Source organism: Gymnoscopelus braueri (assembly GCF_963280865.1).
Source record: "Gymnoscopelus braueri genome assembly, chromosome: 11".
In the NCBI taxonomy this organism is placed as follows: Eukaryota; Metazoa; Chordata; class Actinopteri; order Myctophiformes; family Myctophidae; genus Gymnoscopelus; species Gymnoscopelus braueri.
Window position 1 is genome coordinate 22,091,409 of NC_137613.1, and position 16,584 is coordinate 22,107,992.

Below are 16,584 nucleotides of genomic sequence, written 5' to 3' on the forward strand. Positions count from 1 at the left end.
ATTGTTCCTGGTAGCAATAAATATATTTTTAATTGCAAGAGAGTACAGTATGAGGGATTGCCTTCTTCTACATTCTCAGAAATGAACTTGATTAATTTGATTAGATTTTACTAGTAAAGTAAAATGTGTACCCAAAATGCTGTCAAAACATAATTCATTATTTCCAACATAATTCTTGTCCAGGAAAGAGGAAGGAAAAAGGCAATGAGAAAACAAAAAACCCAAATTACTGAAATACAGAGTCACACGGGACTAGTATTAAAGAAAACAAAAAAATAAAAATGACTGAGATGCCGATTCACACGTGACTAGCATTATCAGATTAACTCTGTTTGCCGAAATATGGTAGATAATTTGCCCTGGAATATTACTTTACAAATTCCTGACCTGGCCAATTAAACGATTAAGATCACAGATGACGTCCGCAATTATTACACATTACCAGAGGTCCCCCAGGTCATACTAGTCCAGTGTGAACTGTGAATAGGGTTAAAGTGTTGTGCATGGTAGACATTACTCAACTACATTCACCTTTGGCTCTCAGTGTGACAATGTCAACCATGCACAGCGTACAAGTGTAAAACTGAAATGCAGCCCCACACATGCAAAACTCACCTTGAAGTCTACACGGATCTTGTGCCTCTTCTGCAAAAGGCCCTTTTGGGGGAATCCATTAGTAAACCCTGCCAGGGTGCTCTGCGATGCATAATCAGCAGGATTCTGCGGACGAATGAGATAGGGTGAGTCAGTTCTCTGTTCGTGTTGCAGCACTGTGTCTTTATCAGAGCTCTTCTCTTCTTCATCGTCCAATTCCGCCTTCTGCTGCTCCTGCTGCATGCCCTTTTGATGTCCCTCTGTATTCTGGTCAACAGTCTCGAGGAGTGCTTGCAAAACTGCATGCACTTCCATGTCTATGTTAAGAGTCTGTCTCTGTGTCAGGACCTCTGTGTCAAGTGTCTGCTGCATGCCCTTTTGATGTCCCTCTGTATTCTGGTCAACAGTCTCGAGGAGTGCTTGCAAAACTGCATGCACTTCCATGTCTACGTTAAGAGTCTGTCTCTGTGTCAGGACCTCTGTGTCAAGTGTCTGTGTCACCGGCTCTGGGTGCACAGGTGGCTTCAAAAATGCTGGCACTAGAGGCTCAGGCAGTCGCTTCAAACTCACATGCAAATATCGCTGTGCTACAGTCTGAGCCACAGGCAGAACTGCCTGCATTACAGGATCGGGAGTTTGAGGTGGAAAATGGCGTATGGACTCATTGGCTTGTGGAAGTGAAGATACAAATGTCTTTGCTTTGCCTTGTGGAGTTGGAGGAGTTACAGACTCTTTGCCTTGTGGAGGTGAATGACAAATAGACGTGATGGCTTGGACAGAAGACAGAGGTACAGACGTGTTGGGTTCAGGAGGTGAATGACAGATACACTTGTTGGCTTGTAGAGAAGAACGGGGTTCAGAATTGTTGGCTTGCGGAGGTGAACAAGTTCCAGGCCCAAGTTGTGGAATGGTGTGGTTTACTTTCTTATTGACTTGTGGAGGAGAACGAGGTACAGGCATGTTGACATTGTCGGGTTGTAGGGGTGAAAGACTGATGGACTCGTTAGCTATTAGAGCTGAATTATTTGCAGAGTCAGGTTGTGGGTGAGTAACAGACTTAGAATGTGGAACTGAATCAGTTCTAAACTCAAGCTGTGGAGCTGAATCAGTTCTAGACTCAGGTAGTGGAGGTGGACAAGTAACAGACTCGGGTTGCGTAACCGAATAAGTTCCAGACTCAGGTTGTGGAGCTAAATCAGTTCTAGACTCAGGTTTTGGGGGTGGAGGAGTTACAGACTGGGGTTCTGGGAGTGAATGAGTACAATTAAGTACAGACTCATTGGTCCTTGGAGGTGAGCAGGTTAAAGAATTGTTGGGTTGTGTATCTGAACGACTTAGAGATGCATTGACTTTTGAAGCAGGAGTTCTAGACTCAGGTTGCAGAGATGGATACGGTACAGAATCCGGTTCTAGGAGTGAAGGAATTATAGACTTGTTTGCTTGTACAGGTGAATGACTAACAACTTTGTTGGCTTTCGGAGATACAAAAGTTGTAATTTCATTGAGTTCTGAAGGTGAAACAACAACAACAAACTTGTTCAACTGCAGAGCTGACTGCACTATAGACTGGGGCAGACGGTGCAAACGCAGGCGCATAACTGGCGGTAGAACAGGTTTGGATATTGTTGGAGAGGACTGTGTTCCCAAATCTGATGACTGCAGAGCACCTGGCTTTGTTTCAGGCTTGTTGGCTTGCAGAGGTAAACAAGTTGCAGGCCCAAGTTGTGGAACTGAGTGAGTTGAGGACTTGTGTTCTAAAGTTGAATGAGAGCGAGGGGGAGAACGAGATATAGGTGTGCTGACATTGTCGGGTTCTGGAGGTGAACATGTGATAGATTCCTTTGCTAGTGGAGCTGAATGGTTTGCAGAGTCAGGTTGTGGAGGGGGATGAGTAACAGACTGAGGTTGTGGAACTGATTCAGTTCTAGATTCCGATTGTGGAGCTAAATCAATTCTAGACTCCGGTAGTAGAGGTGGGTGGGTAAAAGACTTGGGCTGTGGAGCTGAATCACTTCCAGACTTGGGTTTTGCAGCCGAATCAGTTCTAGACTCGGGTTGTGGAGGTGGAGGAGCTAAAGACTTGGGTAGTGGGGGTGGATGAGTAACAGACTTGGGTTTTGGAGCTGAATCAATTCTAGATTCCGATCGTGGAGCTAAATCAATTCTAGACTCAGGTAGTAGAGGTGGATGGGTAAAAGACTTGGGCTGTGGAGCTGAATCATTTACAGTCTTGGGTTTTGGAGTTGAAGGAGTTCTAGACTCTGGTTGTGGAGCTGAATCAATTCTAGACTCAGGTAGTGGAGGTGGAGGAGTAACAGACTTGGGCTGTGGAGCTGAATCAGTTACAGTCTTGGGTCTTGGAGTTGAATCAGCTCTAGACTCGTGTTGTGGAGGTGGCTGAGTAAAAGACTTTGGTAGTGGGGGGGGATGAGTAACAGACTTGGGTTTTGGTGCTGAATCAGTTCTAGACTCCGGTAGTGGGGGTGGATGGTTAACAGACTTGGGCTGTGGAGCTGAATCACTTACAGACTTGAGTTTTGGAGCCGATTCAATTCTAGATTCCGATTGTGGAGCTAAATCTATTCTAGACTCAGGTAGTAGAGGTGGGTGGGTAAAAGACTTGGGCTGTGGAGCTGAATCAGTTACAGACTTGGGTTTTGGAGTTGAATCAGCTCTTGACTTGGGTTGTGGAGGTGGATGAGCAAAAGACTTGGGTATTGGGGGTGGATGAGTAACAGACTTGGGCTGTGGAGCTAAATCACTTTCAGACTTGGGTTTTGTAGCCGAATCAGTTCTAGACACATGTTGTGGAGGTGGATGACCAAAACACTTGGGTAGTGGGGGTGGATGAGTAACAGACTTGGGCTGTGGAGCTGGATCAGTTACAGACTTGGGTTTTGAAACTGAATCAGTTCGAGACTCAGGCTGTAGGGGTGGATGAGTTACAGACTTGGTTTTTGGAGGCGAGCACGTTAAAGATTTGTTTGGTTGTGGAGATGAACTTAGTGATGGGTGTGTGATGGGCTTCACCAGTTGCAGAGGAAGCGGTGTTTGACACTGTGATAACAATGGCGAACTCAGCTCTAATACCGACTGTGTTCTAGCATGTGATGAATGAGGTGCACATAGTTGCATTTCAGGTTTGGGCGGCTTTGAATGTAGCAGTGTTCTAGAATGTGGTGACTGCAGAGGGCAAGGGTCTGCACATTGCGGTAACTGCTGCAGGTGTGACGGCAGAGACGACTGTACTATAGAGTCAGGCAGACGGTATAAATGTATTTGTAGACGCTGCATCTGTGGCAGCTTCAACTGCTGCAAGGGGCTTCTGGGTGGGTTGGATCCCTTCATGGGCTCCGTCCCTTCTATCTCCACCTGTTCCTGTGGAGGAGGGGACTCTGCCTAAGCCAAAGAGCAGCAAGGTAGGTTCCAGAGATATGTTGCAGTAATACTAGTGTGACATGCAGAAAGCGGCGATCGGCAGCAGCAAAAAGGTAAAGTGGGGAAAAAAGAGGTGGACTATCAACATGATACGATTGAGAATTATTCATAACTTAGAAACGAAGAAGGGAGTGAGGCAGTGATATAACAAATCAAATTCCTATCAGGACCTAGATACACATGGAAAAGCAGGGCTACGTGGGATGGAGGGGCGGGGGTCAAAATAGCATACATATTCCCACCTGGCTTACTTTCTCTGTCAAATCCAAAAGTATTTAAGATTGACCAGACACCCATTTCCATGCCATGGTGTCATTAGGCCAAGAATTAACTTGTAGCATTGCTAGTGAGCTAGTTCTTATTCCACAAGCACCCAGATGTTCCATGTGTTTCTACAGCCACTGACAGTAAATGAATAGAGGGAATTTTACGACTAACCTAATGGCTACTTCATTAATAAATGATTAGAAATAAAAGATAATAATACAATTTGTGAAGAAAGAGTTGAACAGAGATTCCAATGACTGCAATCGACTCAAGAATTAATTCATGGTAATATGCGTTGTTGCCTTTTTTCCATTCGCTTATTTAAAGGAAACTTTAAACGTGACTGCTCGATGACGCGAAAATACACATTTGATGTCGTAGGCATACACTTCCAAAAGGAGAAATATACATAAGGTATTTCCCAGAGTATATACAGTATGATCTCCTCACATCAGAACAATGGAATTTAGTTTCACAATTGGTGATATTTCCCTGAAAGGTAAGGGAATCAACTACAACAGTATTTTTCAATGAAATGTAGTTGAATGAGGTTTGTAACATAATCTGCAGAGGCATTAGTGGTTCATTTCCATCACTACTTCTTTCTGATTCACTAACTCATCTCTTCTTTCTTATAGGCCAGGCCCCTACATAGATGCTAACTCAAAATAATAGCACAAGGAGTAGTTATATTAGAACCAGTGGTGAAGGAGAGTAATCTATTCCTCAGTAATTAGTTAGTAAGTGGTTGTGTATGTTTAAAATAAATAAAAAAATTTAAATTGAATTATTCAATCTCCTCAGGCTTGACGGGGAAAAAATAAACGGTTCACAAACCTAATACCTATAGCATTAAACGTGCCGTGTTAATTTTTCAGTGTGGATACTGTCTTCTTCAAAGGAAAAGAGACATCACACTAGGGCTGGGCGGTATGGACAAAATCAAATATCACAATTATTTCTGAAAATTGTTGAAAGTATAAAATATGCCATATCAAGATATATTACGATATCTAGTCTCATATCACAAGATTGCTATAATAATCGATATATTGCCCAGCCCTATATCAAGAAAAGAAAATTGCATTTACCATGAACACAGCTTAAGTTATGCATCATTGGGTCAATGAGAAAAGCACAAAGGTTGGTATTAAAATGAGTTTAAGGCCCTTTATGTGAAGCCATATAAGCTACAATTAGAATGTTTGGTAAGAAAAGTGTAATTAGAATAATTTATAATGACGGAGGTTAAGTTAGGGTTAGGTTCAAGCATGGGCCAATTACTATTTGCAAACAATTCTTCTTGTATTATTCTTGAAGGAATTTACTGCTTCAAGACAATTCATAGTGCCACTGCCAGTCAATAACAGGAAGCTAAGCCTTCGGACACTCACTGATTACCTACTGTATCCAAGTAGACTAAAGCCACCCTTTAAAACTATTTTACAAATACTATTTGACCCATGTCTGACTAGAATAGATGATACCAAGCAGGCAGTGCAACAGAAAACTGTACTATCTGTTGTTACCTTAGTAGACCTAAATTTGCTGGGTCCTTTGGGGCCAGGTCGCCGAGGCTTCATCGGCTCAATAGGAATGCCAGCCGGAACTGATACATCTTGAGGGGCAGTACCTGCAAAAAAGAGACAAAAATAAGGGGGGAAAAAAGCTAATGAAATTGACCAATGCTATATGTACTTGAATGCTATTTAAGTAATAATTCACAAGAAGCAGTGCTATACGATGAGATATTGTCACGGGTGTGCTGTGGTTGTGGGCACACGGTCACAGGCTGGTCGGCCAACGTTATATTTATTTATCATATTTATGATCAGAAAGAAAATAAGTGAAAAGGACACAATCGCTTTCCAGCTTTCACACCAACGAACAATGTCAATTGAGTTTGAGTGCCCGGTGAATCTGGAGGCACTGCTACTGGGAATCAAATCCAGGACTCTGTGGAGGTGGGCAAGTGTTTGTCCTCTATGCCACCCGGACACTTAGTTTTAGTTTAGTTTATTTCGATTTTTTTTTTTCTACAGTGAGACATTACAAGAATATTTGTTTTCTTTTAACCTGATCGAAAAGGTATAGGCAGAAGCTTGTAGCTTATTAATGCCTACCCTTATTACATTTCGTTACATTTTAACAAAAAAGAATAATGTGAAGAACCTAACAAACATAACTAACAAACAAAACTAAAACTAAAATCCACTAAGTACATAACTAGTCTATCAATCCTACATTTGATCACAATTTGGTCAATACATCCATCAATCATTCGGCATTTGTCCAGAATAAACTGTTTGAATTGCATTCAATTTATACTTGCTTAATAGTCTCAGGCAAGTCATTCCACAGCTTCATACCACAAACAGAAATACACATACTTTTCAAAGTAGTACCAACACTTAGTTGTTTTAAGTTTAGTTCCCCACTCAACTCATACCTACGTTCCCTATCCTCAGTTGTCATGTATTTTAATTATAATGGCAAAAGAACATACTTACCGTCGATAGCAAAAAATAGATCTAAAAGCTCACAATGCATTGCAATTGTGAGCTTGTAAATCTGCTATTCACAGAATGTCTATTTTTACCTACTACAGTACCTGCTATTTTCAACCAATATAAGTAAATTTTCGCCTATAATGACATGCCAAGAATAGGGATGCTAGGGTCCATGTAGTTAAACTACCTTGGCTGCTTGGAGCCTCAGCAGCAGGCTTTTCAGGGACATCTTCAGCACTTTCCGTCTCAGACTCGGACTTGAGCAGGTTGCTATAGCAGCGTGGTGTGATGTTCCGCCTGGACTGTCTACGGGTGATAGAGGTTACGGTGGACAACCCCTCCCCTGCCTCTCCTCCTTGCCCCAGCTCTCCTTCCTCATCGGTTGACGTGGTACGTGAATGCTGCCGACGCCCCCTCCTCCTCTTCTTCATAATCTCCTTTCTCCTTTCTGAGGGACGAGAAGTCCATGATTAGAAGATGATGTTATAACATTTGGGTTATATCAGGGTGTTAGTATTTGGATATGATGTAAACACAGTTGGTTTGCTTTCATTTTATCAGTGAGAAAGACTGTCCAATTAGAATATAATAGAATATATTTTCTAAGTTTGAATGAGCAGAACCTTTTTTTTGTAAGACGGAGATTCTTTAGAAAAAGTTTATCTAGTTTGGGTGTGGTATCTGAAAAACATTTAAAGCAGAGAATTACAACCTCATGATTTCAAAATTTCTTCTAAGCCCAAAAGCGAATTGATATTTTTTGCAGTATAAAAGCAAAAACATGAATCTTATTCACCAGTTAATCACGGACGCATACGTTTCAGCAGCACTCACCTTTTCCCTTCTCCATCCGCAAGCACTTTTTATATCTGGTGGTAGAAGACATGAGTGATTTAAAAATGTACCCAATCTCTATGGGAAGTTGCATATAGATCTAATCTATTCATGTATAAATTGTAGTAGCGATGCATCAACTATCAAGATCAGCTTTCCATTGATTTGATATAATAAATACTATAATTATAATTTTATTGGAAAGAAATAAGAATGTATTACTGTTTTCATCATTGCATGTGGAATAATCATCACGAAAACAGAAATATACACTTTTGTATGTTAAAAACGCTTAGTGTTAACACTTAAATGTGACTAGTGTATTGCATATAGGCTAAGGAGAATGAGATGCTAATGCAAAGGATTTGCTCAGCTTTCTGAATAAAATGAAAGAAAACTATGCTCTTTCAAGAAAAACAAAAAACCGTGTAAAGCACAGAAGACCACATTGTGTTGATTACCTGTGGCCAGAGGATAAAAGTTAAAGGGGTAGTTACGTTTTTTTGTATATTTGGTGATTTTCAGGGTCAAAGAAGACAAAACTGGCACTAGGGTTACTGAGAAATGTCCGCTGGTAGCTTGTTAGCATTTTGTTAACAATGCTATTGGAAACGAATGGGGTCTGGTAGCTACAGAACTACCCCTTTAAATCTTTTCCTGGCAGATTAGTGAATAAAGTCTTATGGAACAACATACATGCAACACTGTCGCTTGGTGTTGCGCCCTCCGAACTTGGGCTTATCTAGACAGTTGCCGCACTTTCCACAGTCGAGGTCGACAAGGCATCGCTGGCAGTCACCACACCTCCTTCTTTTTGTCCACGATCCTGTCTGTACCGTCTTTTTCTTTCTCCATAGCCGTACGGGATCCCGAGGGACCACCCACTGGGTCGTGTCCTGGTCTGAGACGTCACCATCATCATCATCATCATCTTCAACATCTGTAGGACATATGATAGAGCAAGAGAGAGGTGAAGAGAGGAATGGTAGAAGGGAGGGAGAGAGCAAGAGAAGTAAATATGAGAGGCAGAGAGGAGAAAAGGAGAGGGAGAAAGAAGATGACAGAGAGAAAGTCACAGACAGACAGGACAGAAGAGGGATGGATGACAAGGAAAGTGAGAGCAAGTGAGCATAAAAAGGGGAAAGGAGGAGGGAGAGAAAGTAATGGTAGAGAGAGTGAGAGAATGTAGAGAGATTAAGAAGGCACCTATCAAGGAAAACCACAACTATAACTATTTTAACTGTAGTTAAATTAACACTATAGATTTGACTGTGAATTGGAAAAGAAAATCAATGTTAGTTTCCAAACTGTGGAAGGGGATCAAACCTGGTTAAAGGACATCTAGTTAAAGGACAGAAAATGAGTGTAGGCTACCTTCTGCGTCTGGTGAAGGGTTGATGCCCTCTCTCTCATGGAGTGGCAGTGCACTGAGCCTGGGAATGTCATCAGGCACCATGGCCCGAGGCTGACCTAACGCCACTGCGGCCGCCCGACATACGTGCTTAATCCGAGGACCACACAGCGATTGCTCCTGCACTCACACACACACACTCAGTATGTGGTCAACAGATACTACACAGCTGAACGTAAACATAGTGAATGACGCAAAACATCTGAATTCTGAAATGCATTACCTGAGGACTCGATTCTTTGGCCGGCCGAACTCTCCTTCTCCACCTCCTTCCAACTGCCTGCACTCCCAATTCTCTCGACCCAAGCTTGTGGAATTAAATAGTTAAAAAGGGTTACAGAGCTACCCCTAAATTTGAACTTCATCTAAAGAAGTTGTGTTATGCTCTTATCAGCTTACACTGTGAGATTCAGAGAGTTAATTTAACTGTGAGTGAAGAAATATGGGTCAATTTTAAGACTCTCCGAGTTAAATTACACTCCAGATATTGCAGTGTACTATTAAACATCACTCAACCATTCTGGCCGCTCACCTGTGATGACTTGTGTTGTTTCTGTTGATCTATCTTGATAAGCTGGACCTTGGCTCTCTTCAGCAGGTGGAGCATCCTCTTGTTCGCTCCAGTGAGGCCAACTCTCTGACTTGGAACACTCAACTCCAACCCGACTCTACCACCCTCCTCAGTAAGGGACTCCCCCACATCTGGCCCTGGTGACGCAAATACAGCAAACCTCTTAAAGAGCCATCAGACCAGTGATGAACATTAATGCATTTTCACAACACAAAGTATAAGTACAAAAGTGATTTGTAATAACAATGTTGGTATAACGAAGACATTCACTGACAATGTTAAATTTTTACATGATTTTCAACTCTGATCCAATTTTTACTTTCATCTATAGCCGGAGGTGGTTCTGTTTTGTGGCGTCATGTGCTGCGTGGTACCATGAGCTATGACTGGTCTACCTTTGATGGGAAAGACAAACCCTGTTCTAGGTGAATTATAAATTAGCTAAAAAGTGAACCAAGTGATTGTTCCAAACACAAAACACCCAAGTAACAAGACAGAATAAATTATACTCTTAAGCATATAAATAAAAGTTCTAAGTCAAAACTGTTTCTAGGACAAGAGACATAAGGATGGATTGTATTCACCTTTATTTTCCACACCGGCTGCTCCCTCTTCCACAATCTCACTTGACACCAACCCAGCAACAGGGCTCCTCACCAGCACTGCCAGCTTCCTCACAACACCGGGTGAGTCCATCTCCTCCATGGTCAGCTTGGACCTTCGTCTCTTCCTCCTGACTGGAGGGGCCAAACTGACGTCTTGGTAATAATCACTCAATGATTGAACTCTATCAGGCTGGTCTTTCTTCTTTTCTGCCAGTTTAGATGTCAGGTTCCTGAGTTTCTTATAGACCTCCAGGTGGCTTGAGCCTGGACTGAGCTTTGATGTTGTCTTTGAATGCAACGAGCTGCCATCGCCATCGTTGCCCGACTCCTGACCTATACTCTGGGTGCCATCTTTACCTTCGTTCTTCAACCACATTGATACGTTTCCCTTTGGAAACTTAAAGGCTATCATTTCCTTATCCAGGTACCTCTTGGGGGCCTTGATGATGCGGGAAGACCTGCCGCTTATCACAGGTGTGGAGGAGCTCTGCGGTCCGATCTCTGACCCCGCGACAAGGCTCTGACCTGGCAACTGCTGCTGCTCTCCTTCCTGCACATGCACAGCTGGAATGAACTCTGGCACATAGGCGTAAAAGACGCGCTTGGTTTTGGTGCGCTGCTTTTGGGGCATTTGGGGAATAATTTGGGGAATCATTTTTGGAGGCTTCCTCCTGATCCCAAAAACTATTTTCCGTCTTCTCTTGAGGGCTTCCTGGCCGCGTTGGGGACCAGCCTCAGCTCCAACATTAAGGAAGGTGCCCGTGTCTCTGGACACCTTTCTGTACAGCTGCTTGTTCATAGACCCTGGAGACAGAGCGACTCCCTGAGAGGCACCTCTGGTGTCTTCATGTTGAGACCCCCTCCTGCTTCTCCCGGACCTCTTCAGTTGGACTTGGTTGGCATCCAAATCTCCCGACACCTCACCTGGAGCTTTGACACTGGTCTTTCCTCTACCTTTGACAACTGTGGTCAGGGTGCACACCAGCTTACCCTGTTTGGAGACGCTGGCTGAGGTAGAGCTTGTAGCCATTTGGTCTGTTGTCTTGACAGAGCCCTTGGATTTTGTACTTGGAGCTCCTGAGTCCTGTTGCCTGAGCCCTTCTCCTGGACCCTCTTGGACATCCTGGTCCTGCTTGGGGACCCTCTGGACAATTTTGCCAACAATTGGTGATTTAGAGCTGCTTCTCTGGATTATTTTCCCAATCAAAGGCTTAGTTCCTTGAGAGAGGTCTGGAGCTGGGGGGGGCTTTGTTTGGTTGGATGATAACTGATGAGCACTGCCTAAATTCCTTTGAGGACGAAGTGTTGTGGTCCCAAATCCGGTCAAATCTTCCTCCTAAGGAAAGTACAACAAATGCAGATAAATGTCAATGCTGCTATAGTCTATATATTTAGAATTACTACTTATGTACGATTGCACAGAACAGCCTTGTAGATTAGACACAGCCATTTATAAAATAAGACAACCTGGTGGACCTCATTTTAATGATATTCTAACCCTACAACCGTTTCTCTTTTCTCTCCTGCTGAGGGCGGCCCAGCTAGAATCAACCGCAATGAGTGCATTGCAAGTTGATTCTATATGCCATTGCCATCATGAGACCACTGACTGCCCTGCCTATCAAGTATATACTGGTAATAATGTCTGGTTACAAGGTCATAATGAGGCACTCTGGTTTCTGTGTATGTGGGAGGGGGCATGGGATGAACACTGCTGCACACAACAAAATAGTCACATACTCAGATGTGATTACAAGTTACAATTAAACAGCATGTTTCACTCTCTCAGATCTAAATTAACACTGAGCTTTGTTTCCCCTATTTGCATTCAGCAGCGGCAGGGTTAAAAGACTTCAAATCAATACCACAATTTAAAACCTTTGCCTCAATACGATTAATTAACGATTATTTTATGCGCTTTTTACCCTGCACTCATAATTCTCTAAAAAAGGTCTTTACTGTAAATCAGTGGTTCCTTGCTGGGGGGGGGGGGGGGTTCAGGGGTTCCCCAGCCAACGTAGTTAAAGGTAGGGTAAGTGATATATATATTTTTTTGTTAAAACGGTTAAAGTACTATATTCTGATAGTAATCATTGCTACAGAGCGTTTCTTCGGTCACAGGGGTCTCTCCAGCTCTTTAGTAAACAGAATATAGTACATTTTCAGGTAGGTGACAATTTAAGCCAATCAAGAGAATAAAGAAAGAAGCCCAAGTTTAATAAAGAGCTGGAGAGACATGGGAGATTCCTTTTACTGAACAAACACTCTATATAGCAATGAGTACTATCAGAATATAGAGCTATTTAACACTTATTTTAACCAAAGTAAATCACTTACCCTACCTTTAACATAGCATCACAATCATTTTAAACACTTTATCCATTTACATGTTGGCTATTCAAAAATAGCAGATCTACAAGCTTAGCTCAGCGCGTCACTTTGTGAAAATATTTGAAAAACATTGAAGATGTTTGGAAGATTTTGAATAATTTAGATTTTCTTTTTACATCAATCTTCTCTTCTGGGGGTCCCTGGCACAAAACCTTTTCAGATAGGGGTCTGCGGCCAAATGCATATCAATTTGGGGGTCCTTTACATGAACAGGTTTGGGAAACACTGCTGTGAATATTACAGGCTCGCTATTTTTGCACACCACCATTGTATAACGAAGTATAATACAACGGTTACGGTTGACAACAGGTTAGCAACCAGTGCATGGATCAGTGTCGATTGACAACATCATCACACGCTTTACTATTGTGATTGGTTAGGGGATGAACCAGGATGAACCAATTGCTGTAGGCTCCCTCTTTGTCAACGACCATCTCGAAAATGGCTGCAATAGATAGCACTTTCAGACTGGATAATGGAGTGAATAAACAAATGTGAATTCAGTTTTTGAAATTATTTGAAAGTTTTTGACCACAATAGGGAAAAAGTTATCAATTGATTATTTTATTTAAGCATCATCGATTATCAATCATTATTATTATTAAATAATCCACCATTCAATTAACTTTGTGTCAACAGGCTTTCCATAACGCTGTAGAAAGTCTGGTTTATATTAAAGGAGTACAAAAAATTACTTATTTTCTTTCAATTACACACCCCCCGAAGCATTGAATTCATGGAGATTTTTTAGTTTGTCGCATTCCTAAGCCAATAATTTGATTACCGGCGGAAAGATCCTAATGTATCCGGTAGGAGACTCAAAGGAGTCTCTTTGAGTCTCCTACAGGAAATACACCCGGTCATCAAATTATTGGCTCAGGAATGTGTAGAAAATAAAGAAATCTCCATGAATTCAAGGCTTCATGGGGTGTGTAATTGATAGAAAATGAGTAATTTTTTGGGTGAACTATTCTTTTAACTGCTCAGTTCCAATGTAAGACCCTGCCTACTGCATCTGGCAATTTACACACACACAGTTTCTGTATCTGCACTAGACCGGAACTACAAACAGCAAAGCAAGTTGGCCCCAGATTAATCCACAATTGGGGGGGGGGGGGGGGGGGGAGGCATCATCCATCACAATGTTTTGATGTGCCCATCATAATGTCAAATTTGAGCAGATATCAGCAAACCCTAATCTGCCAGCATAAGGGATAAGGGGGTAAACACTGACTACATTTGTGCTGTGTTAAGTGTGGGTTGTTCATCCATGATTTCAAACTTTCAAACGCATACATCCTGAAATGTAATGATACAACAGTCATCACACTAGGCCTGGGCAATATTGGCAATATCACTTTCAAAAACAGTTATATATGTTTGACAGAATACCTCAGAATCTTTAGAATGATGATATTTTGGAGACCTTGAAGATATTGAGAAACGATCATTGATAGTGATGACTATGTAGGTAGGCATTCAGTGTTCATTTCATTCAGCTAGAACAATCTAATAAGTTCAGAAATTCATATCACTTTACTGTAGGGCAGGCTAATAAATGAAGCCTTTAAGGCCAATAAAAGACTGTTTAAGCTACATCAAAATATTGCTAATCAGATACAGGCAGCACTACTGGAAACAAAATTATAAAATAGAAAATAATGTATAGAAAATAGATCTTATGCATTATAAGCCCTGGCAAACCCTGCAAATATAGTAAAAACCTCAGCAGAATATCTCATTTGATCGTCTCTAATCTCATCACAACATAATTGGCTTTGGGTCTGCTGTCTGCCCTGTACAGCTGTGGTAATGCATGGGCCCTCTCATCTCTTACTACAGTGTTGCATCAGTATAATACAGAGAACATGCATATACAATTATCTTAGATTTAGATCTACAATCAAGAGAATCAGATTCAGACCTGCTGATGATTTTTTTGTATAATGTTACAGATACACATTCAGCCAACACTGATATTAGTACAATTAGAAACAACAAACTCACTGGCACTGCCAAACTCTAGTGAATCTCTATTCAAGCAGCAGCTAGCCAAGACATAGCAAATTACTCCCACATCAACAGTCAAAAGGCAGTCATATTGTAAGCATGTTTTCACTCCATCTCACTCACATCCATTTCAAAGTGTGACTGACTAAACACCTCCAACAAAACCATGTAGCAGCGCTCCAAATCAGGTGAATGTATGTTACAGCTACCAAAATCTGTAGGTTTAATATCAGCCTCTGACAATAAAACAGTCCAGGCTGAAGGATTCAAATGTCATGTCACACACATACCCCTCTTGTTAACATTATGGGGGCACCCAACTAAATATCAATCCCCAATGTAGCCTACTTGCTGCTGTTGTGTAAACAAACCTTAAGTAAAACCAAAAAGAATGGAACAGGCCTGGTGCCTTTCACTGTGGTTTCAGTTTAAGATATAAATGTTAAGTTATTTATTCAAGCTCAGAGGGTATTGATGCCCACAATGCATCTACAATACAGGAACAACAAACCAAAGCCATAAACACTTGAATGCAAACATAATCCATGTGCACACAACTGTAAACATAGTTCTAACCAACGCAATTACTATTTTGGGTTACATGCATATATTTGTGCCAAGGACTATACACAGAGCTATTGAAAGACTAGATGAAATTCTATTACAGCATATTGCTTGCAGCATGACATTTCTGGTAAACAGAAACACCTATTCTGAATCCTGGAAAAAACAGAATTCAGAGTACGTTTAAAATTACGTTTAAGTTGATTTTGTTCAGTGTGTATGTGGCTCAATTTAAACGTGCCCACACTGGAACGTCTTAAAAACGTTTGTTTATGTCAATGCTGCATGGGAAGCCATATCAGCACATCGAGCAGTCAGCTGACAGGTGCAACGTAGATGGTACGTTAACCATCTATCGACATGATGATGGTGGCAGCGCGTTTACCACGATGGCATTAAAGGGAAACCCAACAATGGGCAGCCACTGTTGTGAGAACATGTCATTGCAGAGCATTGTAAACGATTTGCACACAACACAAAACTCGTATCCAAGACAGCTAACGTTAACTACCGCCAAATCTTCCGCCCCAAGTGTCATGCAAACAAATACTCCTCCAGAAACATTGACAAACTTTCTCTGGTAAACTAGCAGCAGTAACGTCCAAATGTATGTGTGTCTAGAATAACTTGTGTTACAGGGGGATTTACATGGGGCAAACCCTGCTGGTGGCTATTTGGGTGTATACTTACATACGCATTATGTGCAACCACTATAGTGGTATAATACGTATGTAAGTATACCCAAAAAAATACATATCGTGCAGGCCAGGGTGGGTAAACAAGCCAAGTTTACCTATCCCTACAAAATGACTAAAAACATGTTGAAATGTATTTTGTGCACGGTATGGGTGACTGAAAGAAAACCAATATTATTGCCATATTGGTTTGCTGACAAAGCGACGTTGCTTCCTCACCTCCTCGCTCCCGCTGGAGTCGAAGCCCACCTCTCTCTGGCTCCTATGCTTATCGGCCATGCCGAGGAGGCGCAGCAGCGACGGGTCTTCGCTCAACGCGAGGCTGATGTCTATGGGCCTCGGCCCTCCGCCTTCTGCCTCTCCCTCTGTGGACATTAACCTTCCGCGTCGCGAACGTTTCTCCGCCCGCAGCCGACAGCGAGATATACCCGGCCATGGTGGCCGTCCGGGGAAACGAGCCTTGAAATGGGGGTCGTGGGCTCTACCCGCGACATTAGCGGGAGGTGATAATCCGCCTCCCGATGCCGCCATTATTCACTCTGTCTGCAACAACAGCGATGGTGCGTCGGTCGTTTTCCAGCCTGCCTGCCTGCTGCTGCGCTATGAGGCAAGATGGAAAGCTCTTAAGGCGCGAGATAGAGGGAAGTACTGTTGCATCATGGGAACTGAAGTTTTGTATCTATTATACATTTTA

At 42.2% G+C, this 16,584-nt stretch overlaps 1 protein-coding gene across 6 annotated transcripts in view; it reads right to left on the reverse strand.

The window, feature by feature from the left end:
- Nucleotides 1-16,530, reverse strand: part of kmt2ba (lysine (K)-specific methyltransferase 2Ba) — a 43,632-nt gene extending 27,102 nt beyond the window's left edge. For 4 of the 6 annotated variants that reach the window (XM_080441989.1, XM_080441991.1, XM_080441990.1 and 1 more), the window contains exons 1-10: nucleotides 16,110-16,530; nucleotides 10,210-11,566; nucleotides 9,587-9,762; nucleotides 9,278-9,361; nucleotides 9,018-9,174; nucleotides 8,340-8,583; nucleotides 7,644-7,678; nucleotides 6,997-7,257; nucleotides 5,829-5,932; nucleotides 616-3,993 (exon numbers count right to left, since the gene is read on the reverse strand). In XM_080441989.1, the coding sequence (XP_080298115.1) occupies nucleotides 616-3,993; nucleotides 5,829-5,932; nucleotides 6,997-7,257; nucleotides 7,644-7,678; nucleotides 8,340-8,583; nucleotides 9,018-9,174; nucleotides 9,278-9,361; nucleotides 9,587-9,762; nucleotides 10,210-11,566; nucleotides 16,110-16,421 (6,108 nt within the window). In that variant the 5' untranslated portion in view covers nucleotides 16,422-16,530. The remainder of the gene's footprint in view (nucleotides 1-615; nucleotides 3,994-5,828; nucleotides 5,933-6,996; nucleotides 7,258-7,643; nucleotides 7,679-8,339; nucleotides 8,584-9,017; nucleotides 9,175-9,277; nucleotides 9,362-9,586; nucleotides 9,763-10,209; nucleotides 11,567-16,109) is intronic. The other 2 variants (XM_080441988.1, XM_080441992.1) reach the window with 2 other exon arrangements.
- Nucleotides 16,531-16,584: the final 54 nt, after the last annotated feature.